Here is a 24,980-nt window from a genome sequence, read left to right on the forward strand (position 1 = left end):
CGTTCAACGTCGCGGGGCTATTTACGTACATATTGTTTAAAACGCAAAGCTGTCCTTCCCTGAGACAGCCGAGCGGAGCCCGCCACAAGACAAAAAGTTTTTGGAGAGGCGGAGAAAGATAATCGCCCGCCACTTCGAAAAAGCTTCTAAAAATTCGAAACGGATGAGCCTTGTGCCTGCGTGTGTAAAGTTTGGAAAGTGGGAGCAGCGGATGAAACAAAATTAGAAGGGGGCAAAAAAAGAAAAAAAGAAAAAAAAAGCTATATATTTATTATAATAGCTAGTATTATTATTATAGTAATTTGGCGCCATCTGATCTGTATTCACCCCCCAAAGACGAGGGTTAAAAAGGGGAGATAAGAGAGAGAGAGAGAGCGAGTTGCTGCCGTCGACGGGGAGGAGAGAGAAACAACCATTGTCCTCCTCCTCTTTCTCTCTCCTCTTCACCCCTCGCTCTCTTCTCCTCCGTCCCGATCCCGATCCCGATCGCGATCTCGGTCTCTTATGCGACTGAAGGAGATGATCAGATCCGTGGCGGCGATCCGTTGATTGTTGCTCCTCGCGCTTCTCTCAGGCCTCAGGTACGTTCCATCTCTCCAAACATCAAACTGTGTTTCTATTTCCAAGGCATTAGATCTACTGTGTTCTTGAGATCCGTGAAGGGAAAATTTTTTTGCCTCAGAGCAAAAGTTATTGTCCTCAATTTTTATTCAAACCGTCATCTTTTAACCATCCGATTTTCGACGGAGGATTTTATCTACCTCAATCAACCGTCTATTTTCTTAATTTGGCTGATTTTTCAGTTTTTTATATGATTAGATGTAATTTAACAGTTTCATTTAATTAAATCTGTCCCACATCATCATCATTTCTTTTTTCTTTTTTCCTTTTTCTTTTTTTTCTGAGTTGAGTGAACAATAAATGCTTTAAGGAAAAGGAGAGAATATATATAAATAATCAATTAATAATTTGTCAGCAGTCGGTAGAGAATCAGCAGAAGAGGAAGAAGCAAATTCAAACTGAGGAAGGATATATATATAGAGAGAGATAAGATGAGAGTAGTATACGACTTACTCAACTCCCAGGGGAGCAAGGATCAGGACGAGCTGCTGCTGCTGCTGCTGCTGTTTCTTCTTCTTCTTCGGTCACGGCCGACGCACGCACTACCATGAGATCATCGCCTTTGAGGGTGAGGTCCGTGAAGAGGAAGGACAACGATGACGGGTCAAGCTCGAGCTTGAAAGGCACCCGAACAAAACCCGGAGCAACGACCAAGAGCATCAAGCGCCGAGCGGATGCCATCATCAATTGGCTCTCCGTCAACGGCTGTGCTTCAGAGGTCAAGATCCGATCTGTTATCGGTAACACTCCTGACACCAGCAAAGCCCTCCGATTGTGAGTATGATACACCACAGTGCGGTTTTTGGTCCGCCTATACTAGATTTTTAATTACTTCTTGTTGGTTACATCAGTAACTCAATGCATTTTTTTAACCTTTACTAGGCTAATGAGATATTCTCTTGGGATCTTCACCTATCCGTATCCCAAATCTCTGGTATTTCAAAACCAGCCTCTAAATCCTGTTAGCTGCCAATTTGTCCTCTAAACAACGGCAGTCAAATTAATCTTTCTCTACACTCATCCTAATATATTTCTACTAGAATGAGATTAGATTTCGCATTACCGTTTCTTTTTTCAGTCGAATTTTTCATTTTTCACTGAAAGAACCAGTAAAAAGTCGTTTCTTTTTCCTTGAAAGAAACTATCCAACCAAAATAAACCACTAGCTGTCTAACACCATTTCCTTATCCTCTCAATCCTATCCTGTATTGACCTAAGAGAACTCACTCTAAAAGCTAGTTGTTAGAGTGAGAATTCAAATCTCTTGCAATTCAACAATTGACTCCTCATATACCACCACCACGTTTCTACAGTCTTGTGTCCAGACACACTGCCCTGTGCACTAGCCTAGTATTGAGGGAATACTGGAATCATGACATCACCGGTTTGACTTTTCACTAAACTAGTCTTGCTGGACACTGCAATACCAAAGTTACCACCTGAAGTTACCACCTGTGCCGCTTTCTTGCAACTAGGAAGAAAAAGAGGTGGACTATGGTAATCATGAGAAAAACCACCTCCAAAATTATTTGTTAGAGTGAGGTAACCTTAATCTCTTTTAAACTCACAATTGATTCCCCATCTAACCATTGAGTGACAAAATCAACCCAAACACGGCATTATAAAATGGAAACCTCATCATTCTGCTTGTTAAATACTCTTCTACTTCCACCCTAATGTCGTACTAACAAAAGATATGGTCACATCTGTGGCACTTTAATTTCGGCTAAATTACCAGATTTGTATAAAAAATTGTACCTAATGACCATATTTGTATTAAAAGTAAATTCGTCGACAAATAGTATATAAACTTGCATAACGAGACAAATAGGCCCAAAATTTGATTTTCCGGTAAAAATCTCCGGCATTCTATCACGTGATCTTTACGTGCGGCTTAGGTGTCTGTCTTAAAAGAAACAAAAGAAACAAAAGAAACATGGCTGATATGGTAGTGATAAAGGGTGGGAATTAACTACCCTAAAACTAAGTCCCTGCCCAGAATTTCCCTAGTTTCCACCTCCCACTGAGCTTTGAGAAAGAGAAGAGAATAAAAGGACTGTGGTGACATAGATTCTCTCCCGCTGATGGTGACGGGGTGCCTCTGTCAACATAAACTCGCGAAGCCCTAGCATCATAGTGGTCCTACTGCTACTGTTTGGAGATCTTGAGTCTTGACACAGTTAAAGGTGAGTCCAAAATTCAAAATTTGAAATCAGTTTCATGCATTATGTGATTAATGATGATGAGTTTAGGGTTTAATTGAAACAAATACATGAATTTGGGGTTTAATCAAAACAGAAACATGAATTCGGGGTTTTGTTGTAGAAATGTGGAATTTTGGGGCTGATGTCATTCTAAAGTTGTTGGAATTTAGTTATTGTATTTTGAGAAAGATCATGTGATAGGATGCCAGAGCTTTTTGATCAAAAAAAAAAAAATGGCCTTATATGTCTTGTCGTCCAAGTTTATATACCTCATTGTTGCCGAATTTTTTTAAATAGCAGTCTAGTCATTAGGTACTACTTTTAACACCGATCTATTAATGTAGTTTTTTAATTTTCTCCATAAGGACACTCTTTAATGATGTCGTTGAAATAAAACTTGATTTAGCTCGACAATATCTTGGGCAAACATGTTGTGGGCTAAGAAATTATTTTTCTCTGACCTGACCTAAGGTTGGATTTGGTGCTGATTGGTAGAGCAAGAGACCTAACAACTTCTGATATTAATCATTAATGGTAACCGACTATAAACCGTTAGCTGTAATCTCAAAAGTCGAAAGTTTGGATAAATGGTTCATATTTTACAGTATGTAGCATGGGGTTTAAAGATATCACAAATTAAAATTTTGTCATTTTCAAAATCATAATAAATTTATTAATTCTCATGTTTTGCCTTTCGAACGAAGTTAAAGGTTGGAGTTGTACAAGTGAGGAGGGACGCTAAATATTTAATATTTTTAAATGACTACTTCACTACACTAATACTCCAAAGTTGCAATAAGGGTTGAGGGTTATAATTTTATACTTAAACATTTCCTCTGTAGGGTGAACGCCCCTTTCTTGGGCCGAAATGTGGACACATACAACAATATCTTTTTTATTCTTCAAGCCACAATATCTTTTTTATTCTTAAAGTGGCTTTTTTTGTGGATTTGAACCTGACTTGCTCTAGTACCATGTCAAAAAACCCTTCCTCTGAATTATGGTGTGGATTGAGGATTTAAACTCTTATAGGTATTAGTTTGATATGCCTTATTGCTTTATTTTCTAATATGTCTTTTAAATTGCTCTCGACAATCCTAGATAAGTTTGGGAGAGGCTACAGGAAATGATGTAGAATGAGGAGAATAGATTAGAGGAAGATGTTTTTATTAAGGATAAGTTTTAAGAGTGAGCGAGTGAGAGAAATTAAGAAGAAAAATCAAAAGCGAATTGTCAAATTAGTTAACTAGATATAGTGGTCATCTTTTAAGTTTTTAAATCTTACTAATATAAAAAAAAGATAACATTCCACTTTTATTTCTAAGAACAATAGAACAGGGAGAGAGAGGCAACATGTTTAAGTATCATTAGAATATAAATTAGTAAAACAACACGACGTCATGGTTAATCTTTAAAATACCAAAGACTTGAGGTTTAGATATGTGAAAAATCTGTTCAGATATGTGAAAAATCTTACTTTCAGTGAGATTTGTCTTTCTATCCTAATTTTGACTTTGATTTACTTTATTATCCTAATAATTTGAGTAGTTCTCTTATACCAACAATATAGAAAAAAATTGCCCGTATAGTCTCCATAGATTATGTACAATTCAGATAAATTTGATATTTTTATGAAAACCCCACTTTTTGGGTGCTGTATACGCCATTTGCCACCCCCCTTCTTGCCAGCGGCACTCCCTGCTTTTTTCGAACTCCTCACTTTGCTCCCATCTCTATGAGTGTCCTCCTGACCCCTCGCTCCCTATCGATAACCACTCTCCATAATAATTCCCTTCCCACTCACTGGACACCCACCTTGCCCTCCCCCAGCCTTCAACAAGCTCTTCAATTGTCCATCTCATTCTAAGATGAGTTCATTATAAAAGGAAGTGAACAAGAGAGAGAATTCTTGAGTTATCAATTGTGGTACTCCCTTTGTAGGGTTTGGTTAATGAGATTAGAGAGCCATCTCTTTTGTCTTAATCTTCTTTATTTTACTATTGAATTTCCCTTGTAGTATTCCCCTGTAGATGTAGGTCAAGATAGTGACCTATGTTGAATCCTCATGTTACGTTCTCTTTGTATTTACTGTGTTTATTTATTTATGTAGTTCTATTGTTTATCTACACGTGTATAGACACCCCTTCGTCTTAAGAGAAACTCTTCATTAAGTGACTCCGATATAATCCAGTACTCAATTGAATTGTTTCATGGGGAACCTTGCAGGCTGGTGAAGAAGGCCAAAGTGAAGCGTACGGGCACAGGAGGGCGCACAGATCCCTTCCTGTACACGGTACGTAAGCACTAGTAACGTTTACAATAGTAATTAACTAATTAATTTCTGATGTATTTTGTTTTTTAATTTTGACTTGGATCAGGTAGCACCGAATGGGACGACACAGAGTTGATTATAGCTCTGCTTTTCAAGATCTATACAGATGATAAATGAAACGAACCTCCTTACTTTTGACATAGTTAGCTTAGTTTTACAAATGTTTAGAAAAGAATCAGGAGTCGGTAAATGGCTCATCTATACCGGTTACTCTCGCTTTTCACTCAGCAGTTGCTTAATCACTGTTCTTTACCTTGCTTTTATGGGTTATTACAGTTGATATCTTGGAGAGTTGGCCATGAGAGGGGGCATGAAATTTTGTATGTAGTAGTGGTTCATGACCCAGCAGAGAATTAGCGCACATCAACAAAGGAAATAAGTTGTATCTAGCTCTTACTTAAAACTCGAGTTCTTATCCAAATGGTATACACCAGATGTTTCTTCTCACTCTCTCTGTGAACTTTTTCTTCGCTGGAATTTCCATTTCTTCTACCTCAAATCAGAGCGGTTGAAATCAAACGGATGGTAGGTAGCGTGTTAGTAGTTCCTTGCTCTGTTCCTGATCTCTATGCACATCATTGAGTTTTTTTTTGCAGTACCTTATAATCTTTACTCTCTGCACCCCTTCCAACTCTATTAGAAAACAAGCATTTATTTGGATACGAGAACTTAAGCACACGAGATCTCTTTTTTCTCCCCCGCCCCCCTGAAAAATATTTTCAGCAGATGAGATCTCTCCTGCTGCTCCTAATCACGGAACAAGGGATGCAGAAGTTGACACGGCTTGCATATATATATATATATTGAAACTTAGCACGACATTTGTATTGACAAGTGTTGAATAGAGATTCTCTGAGAGTGAAATCACCCCCTTTTCCTAGTCCGACTTGTGAAGGTTGTGGAGAATATACAAGGATGCAGAAGACAGGAAGATGCACACGGAATAACTAAGGAGATCCAAGCCTGTTGCTATCACCACCATTTTGCTTCTCTCGAACATCTTTACCAGGAGAATCATCACGATAACGTGGCCAACCTTCGTCTTCAGCTCATCGAGGGAACTGATTTTCATCCATTTTGGCCTCTCCTGAACAAATAACAAATAATTATTATTACCATCGTTATCGTTGGTGAGGACCTAGATAATGACCCGCAGTGTTCGTGCTTATGAGTCGACTAATACAAAAAAGTGATTCGCTTCCAACTTTATTTATTGCTTGCTTGCTCCTTTTTCCTTCTTTAACCTACAGTGAGGTCCGAGAGGAACACACGGAACTTAAAAACTACGAAGGCATTTGAAGTTTTCGGAAGGGTAATTTAGATGCAAGTAAAGGGAGGAATATCCTGAAAATAGAAGCGATTTTGTCTTCGAAAGAGAAACGTGATCAGAGTTGTTAGCTAAGGAAATCATTTTTTTTTTAAATGTATGTATGTATATACGGTTCTATCTATTACCTTAAGAGCAAACATTCCGAACAGAGAAGAGCCCTTGAGCGCGCGGTCTAAATCAGCAGGTATTCCGGGAGGGGAATTGCTGATGAACAATCCGTACAAACCCATACCAAATATCAACATAACAGTGCCGGCGAGGTACACGTCTGTCAAGGGGAAATGAAAACCACGGGAAGATTAAATAAATAAAAATAATGGCAACTTGCTGAAGAAATCCGATGGTGAGAGGAGGAGGCTGCTAGCTTATAAAATGAGCTTGCGAAAAAAGATTTTATTTTTTTTTCCCACCACATACCGATAGCCTCGACTAATCGCAGGACCATTTGGCCAGTGTGAACTCCTCTCGTACAGCTTGTCCAGTACACCTTGTACGCGTCGACTATGTAAATACAACCCTGTCCAACATGACCGGGGGGAAAAAAAAAAGAAAAGGTGTTAGTTTCCAGTAGTTATTAGTAGTTAGGTTTTTTTTGTTTTACTACTGGAAATCATTTTTATTAAGGGAACCTACGTACGTTCAGAAAGCACAAGAGGGAGCCCCCAGTGAGCCACCAACAGCGAGAAGAGCCAAGAAGCGGAAGTCAAAAATCACCTGCTCGATCAACAACGCCACACACACAGGCCGCAAGTTAAGGTTAGTACGGACAGCATTGGGTCGGGGATGGAAAATCCAGGGCCAAACGGCGGTAGTAAAATGATGGGAAATTAAGAAGGTGACCAGGGATGAGCGCGCACCCTCTCAATCGCGGATTCTGGAGCGAGGTCCACGAGGGCGCTGTTGCCGGAGGCAGGGGAAGAATAGCGCGGCGGCGAGCTTGTAACCGGAGCGGGTCGCCGCCGCCGCTGTTGACGACGACGAAGGGTCCAAGAAGGAGCGGCAGCGGAGGGAGAGTTTGGATGATGATGGTGGTGTGAGGGCGAGCTCGTAGCAGGGCAGGGGGTGCGCGACCGATGACGACGGCAGCCGACGACGGATCAGGCTCGGACCTGCGGCGGGGCTTTGGCTTTGACTTCGCTGGCCCATTGGATGAGAGGGGATGCGCACGGTGGCCACGGTCAGCGATGCCATCATGATTAAAAGATCTAGAGACCGGGGGGGAGGGAAGCGAAGCGGATGAGAGGAGATGTATATTGTGCGCGAATGAGCGGTGGTGCCGGGGTTTTTGCACGTCCCTGTCAACTTCGGATATTTTTCTTTTTTTTTCGTGTTGCTATTTTAACAAGCTCTGGGCTTCGCTGGCTTACTGTTTTTTTTACTAAAAGCCGGAACGACGAACGCCTTCCATCTGCAGTTTTCAGTCAAATGCTGCTGGGCTTAAGACTAGGACTGGTGGCCGCAGGTTTACGCATCAGGATGAGCGAGGAAGTAGACTGATTTCATAGGGGAGGAGGAGAAAAAACAATAATAATAATCTCGCAAAAGCATTAACACATCATATAAACAAACCACAGTCTAATCTCACAAATTCTAAAGCCAGCTCGCTACAGGTTCTGACAGAGTGATTACATTCATACCGCTTACTCCATATATTTCTTTTTTTTTTGTTTCAATCAAAAATTTGGACCTTTTAGTTTCTCCGCTCATCATCGAGCGTCTTCTCTCTGTGAGCATCGACCTTGCTGTATACATGGAGATTGCAGATTAAAAGTATAGTTAGACCGTCGCGGAGGGCTTGTAGTCAAGCATTCCTTTTATGTTGAGTTTTAATGACGGGCCCATCGATGAGCAAATATGCGCGCTCTTCCAGTATACTCCTTTTGCACCGGAGGGCTTGTTTGTTTCCACAGATCTCTGCAACAGGTAAACGATAAACAAGCATGTATCAGTTTGCATTGGTCTACGACACGCTGAGAGTTTTTACTAGGCACTCGAAGGATGATAGGGGAAACATACAATTGCTGCCATTAAGTTAGCAATGAGATCTTCATCGGGAAAGTTTGCCTTTCCGAAAGGCAGGTGAACAATCCCAGTCTTGTCTACTCTGTACTCTACCTTCCCTTTCTTGAACTCTTGGATAGCCTGAAAAAGAATAAGAGAGCTCCATGTTAATTTTACCCTATAGCATTCAAAAAGACCCAAACATTTGGGATAAAAAAAGGCTTGGTGGTGGTTGTTGTCTTCCTCCATTCAAAAAGAGAGACTTCCAAAATTGAACGAGTGTTAAACCAAAATATAACCAGCCTGCTCACAATTTTAAGACACAAGCGTTTATTTAAATGCTGATAACAAAACTCACTAGAAAAGCAGCCGAAAGAATGCATGTAATAATCAATTTCTGACTAAAATTTTCGACTAACAAGAAGAGATATTTGGCGTGTATCACAAGACCTTAAATAAGGAGAACATCAGATGAGATAAGAGAAACAAATATCCTTAAATTATGCATGAATCGGATGATTACACTAGATGAATGCTGATACATGGTTAATGATTATCATAGGATGATACATGGTTATTGGTTATTGTAGGGCTCACAATCTTGTACAATCCACAGATGCCGGTTACACCCTTCATGAGTCAAATTTGCATCCCATACATTATTATCATTGTAAGAAAAATAGAGAATGCAGAGTTATTATTTCATCTAATCTTAATCTCTCTTAATAGAGATTAGGAGGGTTCCATAAGCGGATATGGATATCGGCCCAATTACCCAAATACCCAAATACTCAAACATATAATATCATCTAACAGTCATTTTAGTTGCACACATAATATTGCATGCCGATTACATGGAAATTAAGGATGCAAATAAGTTTATGGTTCCCAAGCTAAAAGGTAAACCCAACACCTAAACAAAGAGAAAAAGGGTGAGCTGTGTCCTCTTTTTTTCCCTGTGCTATATTGTCTCAGCCATATCGTATCAGTTAACTTTATGGACAATTCAAATTTAACATACATACCATCCACTACAATCTACGAACAAGGTCTGAAATCTCAGTATGTCTTGATTTTAGCTTGGTAGTTTCAACAGTTCGAGCGATTTTGGATCAGAATGCATGGTAGAAGCTTTCTATTCATTAGATTCCTTCTTTTGCTTTTTCTCAATAGAACACTGCCAAATATATATTTTTTCAATACTTTTAGACCTTAAATTCTCTCCAGTACTAGTCGTGTGTAGCCAATATTGACCTGTACGAGTCATTATCAACAGATTTAAAAGGACAGAGCTAGAACCTTTTGTAGATGTCAATATCGGTCTAAAATAATCAAGTCAATATAGCTGTCAATGGAAATGCAGTAAAAATAAGAGCTTTATGCCACCGGAGATGTTAAAAAAGAGCACATAATCAACAGGAAAGCAATGTTAGAAGATTGTTGAGATTAAATTACAGAAATTACAAATGAAACAACTTTCTCCACAACGCTCGAGTATTACCTGAGGTATATCTGTAGTGACTGTACCAGCTTTAGGATTTGGCATGAGTCCACGTGGTCCTAGAATTTTTCCCAAACTTGCGACCTAAAAAAAAGTCGTAAATATAAAGAATGAATAACAGTGAATGAAACTTTGTAAAGTGTATGGAGAATGCACAAAAAAAAAAGACAACGAGCTATTCAAAATTTTTGATTAAAATTTTCTCCCATTTTATAGATTTCTGAGAAAGGAACATAATGTAAAACTCTCAATAAAAGAAAATGGGAAAAACCAGCCTTAAAAAGCATTTGACTGGACAAATAAGAAAAACTGAGCTTATAGAACATAACCACAAAAGTTTAAATGGTAGCTGAAAAAGTCTGATGCACTATCTGACCATTGATAAGTGAAACAATCAACTACATATAGGAATAGCAGGTTCTGCACTAAAACAGAACAAGCGCACAAAAAGATTGGCATCCCTTTTAGTTATACAATGATGACTGTTTAAAAATACAGGCAATTAGCTAAATGGTTATAGAGGGGGAAAAAGTTTGTCAAAGGTGAAATACTTGGGTAAGACAAACATCTATCACAAGATTTCCAAGTAGTCTCATTAGAAGGGTCATTTAAATCTTAAAATAACAGTCTCATTAGATGGATCATTTAAATCTTAAAATAACCATTTAACACAACTAGCATTATTGCACATGTAAATGCACGTGAAACAGATGCGAAAACTTAATCATCCCAAATTTTATATGAAAGGGGTACTTAAAGTAAAGTTTCAACGAGTTTCTAAGATATTTTTATGATATTTTATTCCATTGGAGATGAGTTATTTTATGTTACCTTATTTGAAATTGGGCATAATATATATTTCACTACTGGTTATGTGATCTTAATGAAAGAAAATAGGGTACCTGTATCATCATAATTTGGTGGATTATTTTCAAACTATCATTCTAAGAGCACTTTAAATAATGTAAATAAGAGGAGTATGTTTCATATTTTATCATCAAATATTACATTTAATTATTTCTAACATTTAGATATATTTTGACTTTCAATAATATTAGATTAATACATATGGAAATTCCAATTATTGTATTTATATTCATTCATATCCAATAATTTATTTTAGAAAAGAACATTCTCACTTTATATTTATATCTCCTACAACACATATTGTAATCTATTAGTAAGCTCTAATTGTAGATTCATGTTACAGTTTAGCATGTTCTACAAAAAGTAAAGAGAACAGAAAAAGAAAGGAAGGGAAAAATTACCTATATACCTCTCACAATTCTATTGGGATGTAAATGTCCTTCAAAAAAAATTTTTTTTCCCCCCCCACCCCCCCACCCCCCAAAAAAAGGAAACACACACACACACACACACACACACACACAAAGTTTTTAACATAATAGTATAGATATTGTATATGCTGGATAGAAAACCAGTAAAACGCGTAGGGTTATAAAGTAGCATAATGAATTCAACATTGAGGTAACATACTTTGGGCATCATATCTGGAGAAGCTATAAGTTTATCGAACTCCATGAATCCTCCCTTGATTTCCTGTATTAAATCTTCTCCACCAACTATATCAGCTCCTGCATTTTTCGCTTCATCGATCTTTTCACCTGTAAAGTTCCAGTACAATGAGGACCAAATATTAGATATTTATTGAAAGTTCAGCATAATAATAACTGATAAATTTACAATGCTATTGTAGGAGAATAATCTAAGGGTACCGTTGCAACTTTACACCAAACAATTAATCATGCTGTGAAACTGTTAGTCTAGACTCCCTAGACAGGGAAATTTAAAGAATTTCCTTGTTGCAAGAGCATGCTCCGCATAAATTTATGACCCAAGTTTGTCCCCACTATAGGGCAATCTACGTTTGAATGCAATCAGCATCAATCATAGGGTTAAAATGTTGGTGACTGTTTTCCTCCATTCAAACCTTGATCCTGAACTCCTTCATATTATACATTCATCCCAATCGTAGATGTTGTGCATGGTGATATGCCAGCAGGGAAATATCAAATATAGTCTTCCTTGTAATCCCTTGAAATCATGGCACTTGAGCAGTTATCAACCTTCCTGGAAGGACACCTCTGGTCAAAATTGTATGTACTTTTTAATTTAGGCATGTCATCAAATGCTTCTCAAGATCGATTTTACAATATTTCTCATGAACTTCTTTCATATTTGTTACATGTCAAGAGACTCAAGACAGGTGTTTGCTTTCATTTATATATGAATGGAAAGGGATGTTGAAACAGAAGCTGGTTTATAAAAATACATTACCGACATAAGACTCAGGAAATGAGATAAAGTAATTTAGTTTGTAAAGCTATTCTATTAAAGGATGAAGTTCTAACACTTCTCCCCAGCAAAATGTCAAAAAAAAAAAAAGTGTGACGTCAATTGTTAGCATATGTAACCATTATCTGATATTCTATTATTAGAAACATGTTTCCACATTTTAGTGTGAAGATCCGTCCATATTTTTTCGCACATGTGCAAATACATATGTGCGTTTCTCTTCCCCTTCCACTCGAACACGCCAATGGTCACATAGTTAGAAAACTGATAGAATCATGATTATGGAAATAACACAAGAATATTTTCAACTCTTTTTTAATCCTAGACTGTGTAGCGGGAAGGAAACCCTTATGCCCTAACACCAACAACCCTTAAACCTCACATTTAATTTAACAGTCTAAAAGAATGGATATAACACAAGAATAAGAAACACAGCCAAAGAGGTCAGAGAATAATTTGCAGTTGAGGTAAAACTTGCATGCTTCATCTACAGAAACAAGCGGCATCACACTGTATACGGCTAGGTTTCAACTAGAAGCTGAATTAAGTTAGGTTCGTAAGGCTGATCACATCTGATTACACACCTTGAGTAAGAACGGCCACTTTCACAGTCTGTCCTGTCCCCTTGGGCAGATTCACCTACATGTACACAGGCACGTTGGAAGATAAAATAAGCCTCGACTCGCCTCAAAAAGAATTTCTTTCTAGCTTTGAATTTTAGGAAAGTGAAGAGAAACAGAATTAGGACGGAACTGTGGCCCTCAGCTGCTGATCATTGTACTTGGGATCAATGTTCAGCCTGAAATGAGCCTCTGCTGACTCCACAAATTTGGTGCTCGCAGTTTGCTTGAGAAGGGATACGGCCGTGGGGATATCATACTCCTCCTTGCTCTCCCTCAGCTTCTGTACCTCCAAGAACCTCTTCGACCGAGTCTGCACCCACCGAGGCCAACAACATCAGACATCAGATCGGATGTACCTCCAAGAACCTCTTCGACCGAGTCTGCACCCACCGAGGCCAACAACATCAGACATCAGATCGGCCCACTTAAATTACACACACAACCGGGGGTCAGCTTCTGTCTAATGCTTTGCTGGGGAATATATGTATATTATTTATCACGCCGGTAAAAATTTAAAGGAAATTGTACGGAGAAGACCCAATTTCAACCCAGAACCTAAACGGATTTAAACAAATGGGCAGGGCACCAATCGTTTGAAAGTAGGATTTACCCTGTCCCTTTTGAGGGGCAAAGCGGCCTTTCCCTTCTTGGGCTTCGTCGCAGGAGCAGCAGCAGCAGCAGCAGCGTCGCCTTCGTCGGTGTCATCTTCAGCGAGTTCGGCCTCGGCCACGGCAGCAGGAGGACGAAGGCTGACTCTCTTGGAGGTTAATGGGATGAATGGTTTTATCGTGAGATGGAGGGAGGCTGGGGAGAAATTGTGGGAGCGGAGGCGGAATGGGTTAGTTTTTGGGTGCGAGCGAGAAGAGGAGAAGGAGGACAGTTCAGGAGCGGCGTTGCTGCTGGTCGGAGGGGTTGAGCGGGGTGGGAGGAGCGGCAGAGGACGTGCGAGAGGCTGCGTGTGATGATACTTCGTTCGTTCGTTTGTTTTCTGGTTTCGTGAGGGGTAGTGGGTGGAGGGGGATAAGGCTCTCTCGGTTCTCTTTTGGGGAGCTCGGCTTTTGCTTCTCCTCTGCAAGATAGATAAACCTGTCGGGCTGTTATTGGACCTGGGCGAGAGCCCATTGTTTTTGGGCCAGCTGTGATCGCAATAAATTTATTGAAGAAATTTTCAAAATCGCATCAGCAAAAATTTTGTTTACAAAAACTCGACCCCGTTCAAGTACCGTAATTAACTCAAAGTGGGTCGATTTTTATAATTAAAAGTGAATGTGGTCGATTTCTTTAAAAAGAATCCCGTTAAGATGATTTTGAAAATTTCTTCAATAAATTTATTTGTTATTTAAAGATGGATGACCTTTTGCTACAGACAGGGATGACGGGTTTTCCAATATTCTTGGTTGCTTAATGATAGATCGGGCTATTGAACCGTTAACAGGATTATTAAGTATAGGCTTTTACCTACGAAACCATAATAAGGAAATTAAAAAAGAGGATCAAACGTGGTTATAATGCGCAGGTCAGTACGTGCACTGCGATAGGAAGATGGCGAAAAGGAAATTGAAAAATACCACAGCGTCAATTTCACGGGCTTTTATACGAGACATCAGAACGCAGGACATAATCCTAAGCAGAAACTTTAATTTGCTATTTAATTACAACTCCATTGAAACCCCACGGTTTTCTCCGCGAAGTTGAGCGTGCGTGCAGCATCCACCTGCGGAGCAGAAACCACATGAAGGGGAAAAAAAACCCGAGAAGAGGACGCAATTCATGGAAAAGGCAGCGCCAAGATTCTGGCGGACAGAGTAATAACTAGTTATCGCGGAATAGGAAAGAAAAGAGAAGCATAAGAGAATATGCCAAGTCACACGTTCACCGGGAAGAAAAGGCACATATTACATGCAGAAACAAAACTTAAAAACCGTAAGCAGCTGATCGCCAACGGCGAAAATGTCTTTTAACATAAACACGCAAGGGCAGAAACTAAGATATCCAGCACATGCCCTTAATCTTGTAGGGATATCTGAGTAAACGAGCTGGGAAAAAAAACGATTGCAAGAAGTGACAGTTATCAACTTTGAACGTGAGTGAAGCTTGATGGATCATCCAGAATTACAATTCAACAGACATGAATGAAAAGGTGAGGTATTAATTTATTTCCCTTGATACGAAAAAGAGCAAGAAGACGCATGAGCACCGTGCTTTAAATGACTCAAATGGGAAAAAAATGGCCAGCTCAAATCAGATGGCATCTCACAAGATAAAAGTAGGATCTGAAATAACATCAAAGAAAACCGCTGAGCATCCAGGCTCTCTTTCATTTGTTTGCCACGATAAATTCCCTGTATTCCTTCTTCATTTTAACACCAGACACAGACCTGCACACAACAAAAGCACAAGGCCAGGTTACAACGGCGCTTTCAGACACCTCAGTCTAAGATATGAGCTGCATAATATGCATAATAAGTATGAAAATCCATGAATATTAAGATGTGAAAGCACCACCACTGACAGAGCCTTTTCCATGGCTACACCAGTTCTTTTCTTCCATTTAGATCCATGGCTACACCCTCCTCAGGGCCTTTAACAGATATTAGCTTTTGAAGGTGCAAGAAACCTCTTGGTGTGAAACCACAAAATCCTAGAAGATGTGGTTCCTTTTCTTTTTCTAAGGGTGTGATTCTTTTTTGTTAAGATGTGTGTCCTTTTCTGAGGGTGTGATTCTCTTTTGGTAGAATGTGTTTCCCTAATTTATCGCCCTAGAAATGCTTTTAGATTCTTTTCCAAAGTTCTCCAGTTCCAAACCTATTCTTCATTACCCAGCTAAATAGTAGATGGGAGTCGAGCTCTCAGAAAAAGAGGAATTTGTACTCTCAAAAACCCAGATACAAATCACATGCAATCAACTCATAGAATTTTATCAAAATCAAATCAATCAACTCATAGAATTTTATCAAAATCAAATCAATCTCTCCATATAAAAGCTGAAAATTAGAAGAGTATTTATAGACCAGAGGCCTTAATTCAATTTTCAAATCAAATAACTATTCTCAAGTCAAATACCTGATCTGACCTCAAATCAAATACTTGATAGTAGACTAGTTATGATTTCCCCAATCCAAATAAACTAGAACTCTTCAATGAGATGACGTTTAGACTCTGTTTTCAATTCCCCAAAGTTGTGTGCATCATACGTGCATTCAAGAAATGCTAGATAGTTGAATTAGCAAGGCAACATGGTTCTAAGAGTCTTTTCTTACTTGATCATTTCCTTATTTTTGAAAAACTGCACACACGGTGTTCCCATAATTCCTGCCGCTTCTGCAATTTCGGGATCCTCCTCTATGTCAATTTCAACAAAATGTACATTCTGATCAAATTCATCTATCACCTGCACATAAAAGAAATTGATGATTGATTACCATATTCTTTAACCAGACAAGTACGCATACGTATAAACTGATCAATAATATGGTGCATTTTGACAGATACTTGTCTGGTTATATACAGGAGGTATATAGGGGCTTCATATCTAACTTTTGACAGAATTGACCTGATTATTTGTTTAAAACCTCTCTATACAATGAACATTTGAAATGATATAATTGGCCAAGAGCACAATAACATAAATGTCATAAAATGATTTTAAGATCCTAACACCATGCACAATTATAAGCCAAAACAAAAAATTTACTAAAATGAAATGCGAGTAGTAATTTTTAAACAACTAAATCACAAACATAAAGAATATCCAAAATACAATGTCTCAAATATCTAAAAAGTACAAGTCACTGCTGACTGAAAAAAATCAACTATGTTAATCCCGTCAAGCACAACTTGCTCTGTGTCATTCACAAAACTTTTAGCAAAAGGCATATAAGCAGTTGCAAACTTGCAAAATTGGCAACAATTGCATGCTATGAACGCTCTTGAACGCTCTTAAACTATGAAAAACTGCACAACACACGGTGTTCCCATAATTCTTGCTGCTTCTGCAATTTCGGGATCCTCCTCTATGTCAATTTCAACAAAATGTACATTCTGATCAAATTCATCTATCACCTGCACATAAAAGAAATTGATGATTGATTACCATATTCTTTAACCAGACAAGTACGCATACGTATAAACTGATCAATAATATGGTGCATTTTGACAGATACTTGTCTGGTTATATACAGGAGGTATATAGGGGCTTCATATCTAACTTTTGACAGAATTGACCTGATTATTTGTTTAAAACCTCTCTATACAATGAACATTTGAAATGATATAATTGGCCAAGAGCACAATACCTTGCCCAGTATAGGTTTCAATGTCCTACATGGACCGCATGTTGGTGCAGTATATAGAACACATATTAGCCTCGGGCTTTCGTGATATAACTTCCTTAGAGCGTACTGCAATATACAAGTTCAAAGTTAAACTATCTGATGGACAGCATAAACAGCATCATACTCTCAAATAGATGACAAACACCATATCATTTTAGAGGATTCCAGCTTCTAGAACGATAAGTCATTAATTATGTTTATAATTACCTGGCCCTTGTGCTTCGTACGTGTAATGTCGAAGCCCATTTGCACGTCCTTATCTGAAAGTTCCTTCTTTTCCTCTTCACGTACAGGCTGTTGATAAAACAAATATGTAAAAAAGTGCTCAGTTAAGAGCCGGTGTAACTTCAAACTACTGTAGGTAGGAATAAACGCAAACACATGCATTATAGCAAATTTGCTTATAATTTAGTGCCAAACTCATGCTGAAGAAACATTAAATCCCTTTTTAATAAAAGCATATAATAAAGGATCAGGAGCTGCATATATTTTTAGATGAACTATGGTAAACGTCCATGAACAAATTGAGCGTATTAGAAGCATATTACCTGGTGAAATTCAATAAGAAGATCATTGGTCATGTCCATGAACAAATTGAGCGTATTAGAAGCATATTACCTGGTGAAATTCAATAAGAAGATCATTGGTCACCAAATATCTCTCAACAGATAAAGCAGAAGCATATTACCTGGTGAAATTCAATAAGAAGATCATTGGTCACCAAATATCTCTCAACAGATAAAGCAGCTATACATCCAGATCCAGCAGCAGTTACTGCTTGCCTCCACTCATGATCCTAGCAGCAAAATTATTGAATATTGAAAATTTATGGACAACATATTTAGGAGTAGCTCAAAGCAACTATATAATAATACTTGCCCACTACTAATCAGACTTACCATCAGAAGTGTAGCAGTTTAAGGAGTCTGATGAATAGCGATATACTGCCAACAGAAAGCTAAGGGAAAAAATGGAAATTACCTGAACATCACCAGCAGCAAAGACACCTTCCACAGAAGTTTTAGCAGCACCCTCTTTGACCAAAATATAGCCAGCGCTGTCCAGTTCAACCTGACCTTCTAGCAACTGGCTGTTTGGAGTATGACCTATACCATAAAATAGACCTTTCACTTCTAGAACTGACTGCTCTCCAGTATCAACTCTTTTTAATAGTATGCCAGACATCTGGCCCTTGCTATTGCTGACGACATGACTGCTCTCCAGTATCAACTCTTTTTAATAGTATGCCAGACATCTGGCCCTTGCTATTGCTGACGACATCCGCAGCCTCAGTGTTGAAGTGCATTTAATAGTATGCCAGACATCTGGCCCTTGCTATTGCTGACGACATCCGCAGCCTCAGTGTTGAAGTGCACTGTAAGATTCGGATTGTTGAATACTCTGTGAAACATTCGCCATAATCAACCTGTTAAAAAAACATTCAGGAAATTGAAATTTTACCATCATTAAAAGTTGTACTGACAGATTGATATGAACATGCAATTCTTTTAGACAAGGGGAGAAAAGGAACCCTAACCAATCAAGAAATATAGGAGTATATGCCTAGTTTTCAATCAATACGATGCTATATCTTCCAAAAACAGTGCAATTGACCTGAATGGACCTCTTTCTACAACCCTCATTTTACCTAAGTAATTGTATAAATTAAAGCATGCTTATGTTTTTTAAGTTTTTACAATTATGCTTTCTTCATGATGTGAATGTATAATCTTACATACGGACCACTTGTACACTCATGATGCCATAATGATGCCATGCCACTATATAAAATCTTTTTGTGGCATGATGCCAAAAATGAAGGTTCGACACTTCAATAGATGCTGATCAGATTCTGGCTTGAGACCACTTTTCACCGCCTAAACATGTTGTAAAGTCATTATAGAACATACTACATAACATTCAGCCACCTGGAAGAGGGGTTGTTGCTGCACATATAAAGCATAACTTTTAGGTCCCTCCACAATACTCAACCTTACTTAAATTTACCGTTATTTTAATAGTTTTTGAATGTCAGTTTGTAGTGAACTTTTAGGTCCCTCCACAATACTGTTATACAGTTCATGGATATTCTTGCATTTCACGTATAAAAAAAATTTGCGAAGATTAATAGTTCATTACAAGTACACGATATTATTATCATTCAACTTTGTAACAGACGCAATTACACTGACAATATCATGCAAAAATTTCTTGTGTTATAAAAACCAAGCATAGGGGACTAGTGTACTATGTCCCTCGTTATGATGCAAGAGGTTCTTGTTCTTCAGAAGTCCTTAAGTTCTAATATGAATGACTATTGAATAGAGGCTTCTTCCTAATAGTTGAAAAACCTTCAATCTATTGGACAAAAGAAATGCAAAATAAAACACATGAAATTTTTTGAAGAGGGGGCAATTATGACTGATGTATGTCATCTTTTTAAGCAGCATATTTTGGTTATGTATTGCAACTAATAGTGAGAAGAAATGACAAAGTTTACATCTAGTCACCTGTCCTGCATAGCTTTTGATGCTCGCAGTTGATTTCTCCGAACAAGAAGATGCACATGTCGAGCATATTTGGTAAGATACAATGCTTCCTCGGTAGCTGTATCACCTCCTCCTACAACTGCAAGAACTTGACCCTTAAATAGTGGTGATGCCCCATCACATATTGCACAAGCACTTATTCCCCTACTCCAAAATTCATCTTCACGTGGTAATCTAAGCCTTTTAGCAGTAGCTCCTGTAGCCACAATCAGAGTATGACATTTCACCTAAAATAAACAAATTATAAAAATTAGAAACAAATCATAAAATCAAGCAGACAAGTTGCAAGAGTGGATTTAACTTATATGCTCATGTTGAACGGAATCATCAAAGACAGGCATTTAATGAGATAAAACAAGATTTCCTTTGCATAGCTAATGGCGTGTCAAATGTGATATGACTTCTAAAGCAAGCACAAAAAGAGACTTAATAACATAGGCAACAATGCTATGCGTGACTCCTTGGGTCTATTGCATACAAAAACGAAGTATTGGTAACAGCCACTAAATCCCATTTCGAAATGTCTCAAAGCCTTGGGTAGTAAAAAAAAGTGGGATGTTGTATTTCCAGGATTGGATTTCATACTCGAATAAACCTTGTAATCGTAAGAAAGTCGGTTTTTTCGCTATGGGCCTAGCAAAAGAAAAATTAAGATAGGTTCCTATTGGATTCCCCCCTTAAAAATCGGACGTGAAGGTTTCCTCTCATCCGGCTCAAGTAGTTACACCAAATAAAGAAGGGAGTTCTTTTTTTTTTCTTTGTTCTTAAATTTCTTAGTTATATTAGTAGATGTTTATCAATAACCACAGTACATGCAGCGAAAGTATGACAATACTTTTATAGTAGAAATAATTAGAAATGCCAATAAAGATAATTGATATTGTTCTTATAAGCTCCAAAGAGGATTAATGTAATGTCGGTAACCATATAAGTACAAAATACTCCATCCAATAAAAAAAAAGTTGTTAAACATATGAGAATACCTCATCTGTAACAAAGGAAACAGCAGAGTATTGACTATGACATTTAACCGACAAAGGTGACAAAAGTGGGGCCCCAGAATTAGGATCCTAGCTGCCTAGTTATCTTCAGCTTTGAAACAGAAGGCATGTATCCATGTATGTAAATACCATTCTGTACTAGATCACGTTATGATTCTCACTACCCATATAACTCTATGATCAGCTAAACTGCAATGCTTGCAATCTATCATAAATCTCCATTCGCCTATTTGCAGCACCACTTGTTGCTTTCTACAAACTGTTCCCTGTAATGCCTCTACATCTGCTAAGATTTGTTTGGGCCTCCTTACTTTAGATGAATATGATACAATTTTAAGTGTGATCTGTAGATATCACCCTAGTTTTTGTTGGCCTCAGGCCCTTTTCATATGCTTGCTAAGCTGAAGCCTCATCAGACATATTGGAGATTTTATTAAATTTTTTTTCAATCTAAATGCATTTACAAATACTAACACTTTCCAAATGAGGGGGATCTTCCTGCCACAATGGACCTTCCCTCACACCAGTCATCTACTTGCACATCTCAACAGAAAGATTGCCAAGAACATCATTATCTTCATACCATGTGATGTATTTTTCTCATCTCTTCTCAGTGAGTATCAGGTAAGGTAGCTAGCGCTTCGTATCGCAATCCCTCCACTACTTATCTGAAAGATCTCCTAAAAGCAGTTATTTCTAGTTGTTTCTCCACAATAAACAAAGCATGACTTGATACCTGAGTCTTAAGGATAAGAAGAGAAGAAATGAAATTCATATTCTATTAAACGGAGAAAATGACAAAAAAACATGCATTACCCACATATTGCCTATTGGACTTACTGATTTGGTCAGCTGAGTGCCCAAATAATGATGCTTGCAGTTACAAATCTCCAAAGAGAAGTCTAAATAATTATGGAGAAATATGCTTAGAAAATAGCATTCACCTCTCTTTCACTGCTCCTGATAGTAAATGGGTGATTCCTCACATCAATTGATTCAACGTCCTCTTGAAAAAGTTCTGCACCCCACCTTTCAGCTTGCCGCCGCATCCTAATAATGAAATGACAATGAGACAGTTAGCACATCGGTATGGAAGGACCACCGTACAATCTATAGGCTGCTTATAACATTAATATATCATCCACAAGAAAGAAAATGTTTAACTGGATAAACCATATATGGTGTATACCTATCCATCAAATCAGGACCAGTTATTCCATCAGGAAACCCAGGAAAATTTTCAACTTCAGTTGTAGTCATCAACTGTCCTCCTGGAACACCACCTATTTGATACCCTTCGAACACTAGAGGCTTCAAATTTGCACGTGCCGCATAAATTGCAGCTGTGTATCCAGCTGGGCCAGAGCCTATGATAACTAAATTCTCGACTCCTGCATAAGAACCTGCAAGAAGTGTTCAACTATCAACTCTACATATAAATAACATTTCTAGTTCAATTTATCATAAGGAAGATGCCTTCTAATACTTTAAAGATACCTACAACAACAACAACAACAACAACAACCAAGCCTTTATCCCAAATGTTTTGGGTCGGCTACATGAATCCTATTTTTCCATTCCATTCTGTTGCGGGTCATTTCCTCCGTTACGTTAGTCTTAATCATATCCTTCTTAATTGCTTCTAAACAAGTAATTCTAGGTCGGCCTCTAGATCTCCTAGCCCCATTAATTCTAATATTATCAATTTTCCTAATCAGTGCACTACGGGGTCTCCTTTGTACATAACCAAATCATCTTAATCTATTCTCTCTCATTTTATCCTTAATAGGCGCAACCTCTAATTGACTACGGATGCATTCATTTCTTATCCTATCTTTTAATGTATACCCACAAGACCATCACAACATTCTCATTTCTGCTACACTCATTTTTTGAACATGTTGTTTTTTAATTGCCCAACATTTTGCCCATAAAGCAACTTTAAAATACCTGACAAACATAAATGTTTACATGGTTAAATCTCAATAATCCTTAAAATTGACATACATAATCGATCAAAAATAACAAGTACCAAATGTTTACATTAATCTGCGATACGATCAAGGGAAGAAAAAAGTGCACAAGACCCACTAATGACTGCAAAAGATGCTAATGCGACTTCCAAGAAGCAAAAGTCCCTAATATTTCCATGAAGAAAAGAACACATATGCACAAGATAAATGAGAGCAGAAAGGAATATCGATGAAGGAACAAAAACTTATAATAACAAAATCTAACTCACTACTAGCACCAAATGCTCATAGCTACAAAATATAGAAAGTATAAACATTATGCCGAATCGTGAAACAGGAGAACAATAAAATATGCCTTCTTTTGGCATGTGTTACGACAATGTGGAACTATTATTATTTTCTCAATTACGTAGATTTGCCTTTTTTGTAAAGTACATATAATATGTAAGGCAACAATATTAATACATCTCGAGAAGGAAATTACTATGGGTATAACAGAGGATATCAGGCTTTCAATTAACCACTGGAGAACAGGTTAAATATTGAGGCGAGCATAGCATGCAAATTTTGAAGTGGAACCACAATCAGAGGTTGTGATTATTCTTAATACTATATCCGAATCCAAGATAGGCAATTGATAAGGACCAAATGCACACACCCGGACATATAGTTACTCGAACGCAAACCAAAAAGTTACAAGGCCATCTTCAAACATCTCCATCCATGGATTTCAGATCTATGCATTCCAGGATCTCAATTCAAATATACATTTGAAAAAATGGTTTGCATTGTGTCAATGTGCACACTATTAATGGATGTAGCCATCTAACTTCATCGTATGTACAACCTATGGTTGCCCTCAAGAGATCTCCCTCAGTTGTGGGCACCACCATAACATTTTTTTAGCAGTCATTTAGATAGTGAAATCATATACGATATCTTCACCACAGGAATATTAGAAACTATAAGATCAAATAGCGGTATAAGAACAAGTGTAATCCAGAACAAATAAAGGGAAACAACTCAGTATTGTAACCGCAAAATAATCTGATGATGGGTTTCAGCGCACGCACATAAACACACACATAACTGGTCATAGATCATCTCAGTTACGTTTCGAAGATCAATTTCCTTTGCAAGTATCCACGGTTCAAATTAGGAATAAGAGGGAACAGACAAGCACACAGTTGGATATTTGGCTTGCAGAGAATGACCGCTACGCCGGCATCATTGCGAAAACCAATCCCGCTTAAGTCAAATTACTGTTCTTATATTTATGAAGATGTTGGCTGGGGGTAAAAAAATAAGCCAAGGATGCACTAGGGACAACGGTAGAGAGTATGTACGACTAGTTTTGACAAGTAACTGACTCATTTAGCAAAGAAGCCTGTTATGGATAAAATCTTTTATATTTAGTTATGGGCGATGAGAGGATGGAAATCACAACACTAGGGTTTCAGACCACAAAATCTTTTATGTTTAGTTATGCCGCTTTGCTTTGGAGATCTAAAATCGATGTGTAGGGATCAAAAGACAAGGCGGAAGCTCCCTCGAGAACAGGATCAATTTCCATTAAACAAACAGATAGATAAAGCCGAGAAGAGATTCGAACCACCTGCGGCAGAAGAAGAAGAAGGAGAAGAGGGCCTCTTGGCCCGAGGCCGCCTGCCCTCTTCATCATGCAGTTGAACATGAGGGGCGAGACACGCGAACGATACGGCGGAGAGGGCGGACGAGACGGCGCGGAAGAGGCCGTAGGGAAGTTCCTCCTACCAAAAAAAAGGAGTGAGAACGTTGATTGGAACGGCCGGAGGAGGGCCGCCATGGAAACCAGCGCCATCCCCATCGCCCTAATTACCGCCATTGAAGTACTGCTCGCTTATCTTCTCTCTCTCTCTCTCTCGCACTCGTTGGCTCCTCCGACCATAAAACAAACAAAACAACAAAAACACCCGAAAGGAGTTATCTCTTTAATTGGCGGAGGGGAGTTGTCGTCTCTTATTTCTCTTATTATATCACCCTATCACCGTAATCGTCATCTATGTATTCCCGACTCCGCCTCCTTTTTCTATTTTCTTTTTTCCAGTTTCATTTTCATTTTTTTTAGGAAAAAAAAATGTGTGAAGGGCTCAAGAGCACTAAGGGGCTGTTTGTTTGCTTTATTTTGAGATGGAAAGGGGGTGAAAACCTGCCAA

General features: G+C 38.3%; 4 protein-coding genes across 4 annotated transcripts; 1 reads left to right on the forward strand and 3 right to left on the reverse strand.

The window, feature by feature from the left end:
- Positions 1,112-5,420, forward strand: LOC109840175. The gene is made up of 3 exons (XM_020408717.1): positions 1,112-1,395; positions 5,052-5,118; positions 5,204-5,420. Exons 1-3 carry the CDS (start codon positions 1,169-1,171, stop codon positions 5,231-5,233), a joined length of 324 nt encoding a protein of 107 aa, XP_020264306.1. The 5' UTR covers positions 1,112-1,168; the 3' UTR covers positions 5,234-5,420.
- Positions 5,359-8,122, reverse strand: LOC109843814. Its single transcript, XM_020412776.1, is given in 6 exon segments — positions 5,359-6,244; positions 6,613-6,755; positions 6,905-7,004; positions 7,125-7,151; positions 7,154-7,345; positions 8,117-8,122. Coding segments are annotated over 6 exon segments (678 nt in total). The 3' UTR covers positions 5,359-6,034.
- Positions 8,016-15,058, reverse strand: LOC109843816 (50S ribosomal protein L1, chloroplastic). The gene is made up of 8 exons (XM_020412780.1): positions 15,045-15,058; positions 13,539-14,064; positions 13,059-13,238; positions 12,890-12,944; positions 11,487-11,614; positions 9,990-10,073; positions 8,504-8,629; positions 8,016-8,401 (listed from the first exon to the last, which is right to left on the reverse strand). Exons 1-8 carry the CDS (start codon positions 15,056-15,058, stop codon positions 8,264-8,266), a joined length of 1,251 nt encoding a protein of 416 aa, XP_020268369.1. The 3' UTR covers positions 8,016-8,263.
- Positions 15,000-24,649, reverse strand: LOC109843819 (thioredoxin reductase NTRC). Its single transcript, XM_020412784.1, has 12 exons — positions 24,644-24,649; positions 24,401-24,554; positions 22,002-22,215; positions 21,757-21,862; positions 19,773-20,038; positions 18,612-18,663; positions 18,244-18,480; positions 17,951-18,058; positions 17,470-17,556; positions 17,224-17,328; positions 16,189-16,319; positions 15,000-15,306 (listed from the first exon to the last, which is right to left on the reverse strand). Exons 1-12 carry the CDS (start codon positions 24,647-24,649, stop codon positions 15,246-15,248), a joined length of 1,527 nt encoding a protein of 508 aa, XP_020268373.1. The 3' UTR covers positions 15,000-15,245.

This window comes from Asparagus officinalis, chromosome 5 (assembly GCF_001876935.1).
Source record: "Asparagus officinalis chromosome 5, Aspof.V1, whole genome shotgun sequence".
NCBI classification, from domain to species: Eukaryota; Viridiplantae; Streptophyta; class Magnoliopsida; order Asparagales; family Asparagaceae; genus Asparagus; species Asparagus officinalis.

Excerpts from the sequence above, each read along its gene's own strand:
- LOC109843819 (XM_020412784.1), bottom strand. Across the intron at positions 18,481-18,611 it reads TCAACACTGAGGCTGCGGAT|AGCAGTCATGTCGTCAGCAA; the intron begins GTCGTCAGCAAT and ends TTGATACTGGAG. Across the intron at positions 18,059-18,243 it reads TTGCTGCTGGTGATGTTCAG|GATCATGAGTGGAGGCAAGC; the intron begins GTAATTTCCATT and ends TTTTGCTGCTAG.
- LOC109843816 (XM_020412780.1), bottom strand. Across the intron at positions 13,239-13,538 it reads TGCCCCTCAAAAGGGACAGG|ACTCGGTCGAAGAGGTTCTT; the intron begins GTAAATCCTACT and ends CGGTGGGTGCAG. Across the intron at positions 12,945-13,058 it reads ATCAGCAGCTGAGGGCCACA|GTGAATCTGCCCAAGGGGAC; the intron begins GTTCCGTCCTAA and ends GTGTACATGTAG.
- LOC109840175 (XM_020408717.1), top strand. The coding sequence starts at position 1,169 with ATGAGATCATCGCCTTTGAGGGTGAGGTCCGTGAAGAGGAAGGACAAC. Across the intron at positions 1,396-5,051 it reads ACCAGCAAAGCCCTCCGATT|GCTGGTGAAGAAGGCCAAAG; the intron begins GTGAGTATGATA and ends GGAACCTTGCAG. Across the intron at positions 5,119-5,203 it reads CAGATCCCTTCCTGTACACG|GTAGCACCGAATGGGACGAC; the intron begins GTACGTAAGCAC and ends GACTTGGATCAG.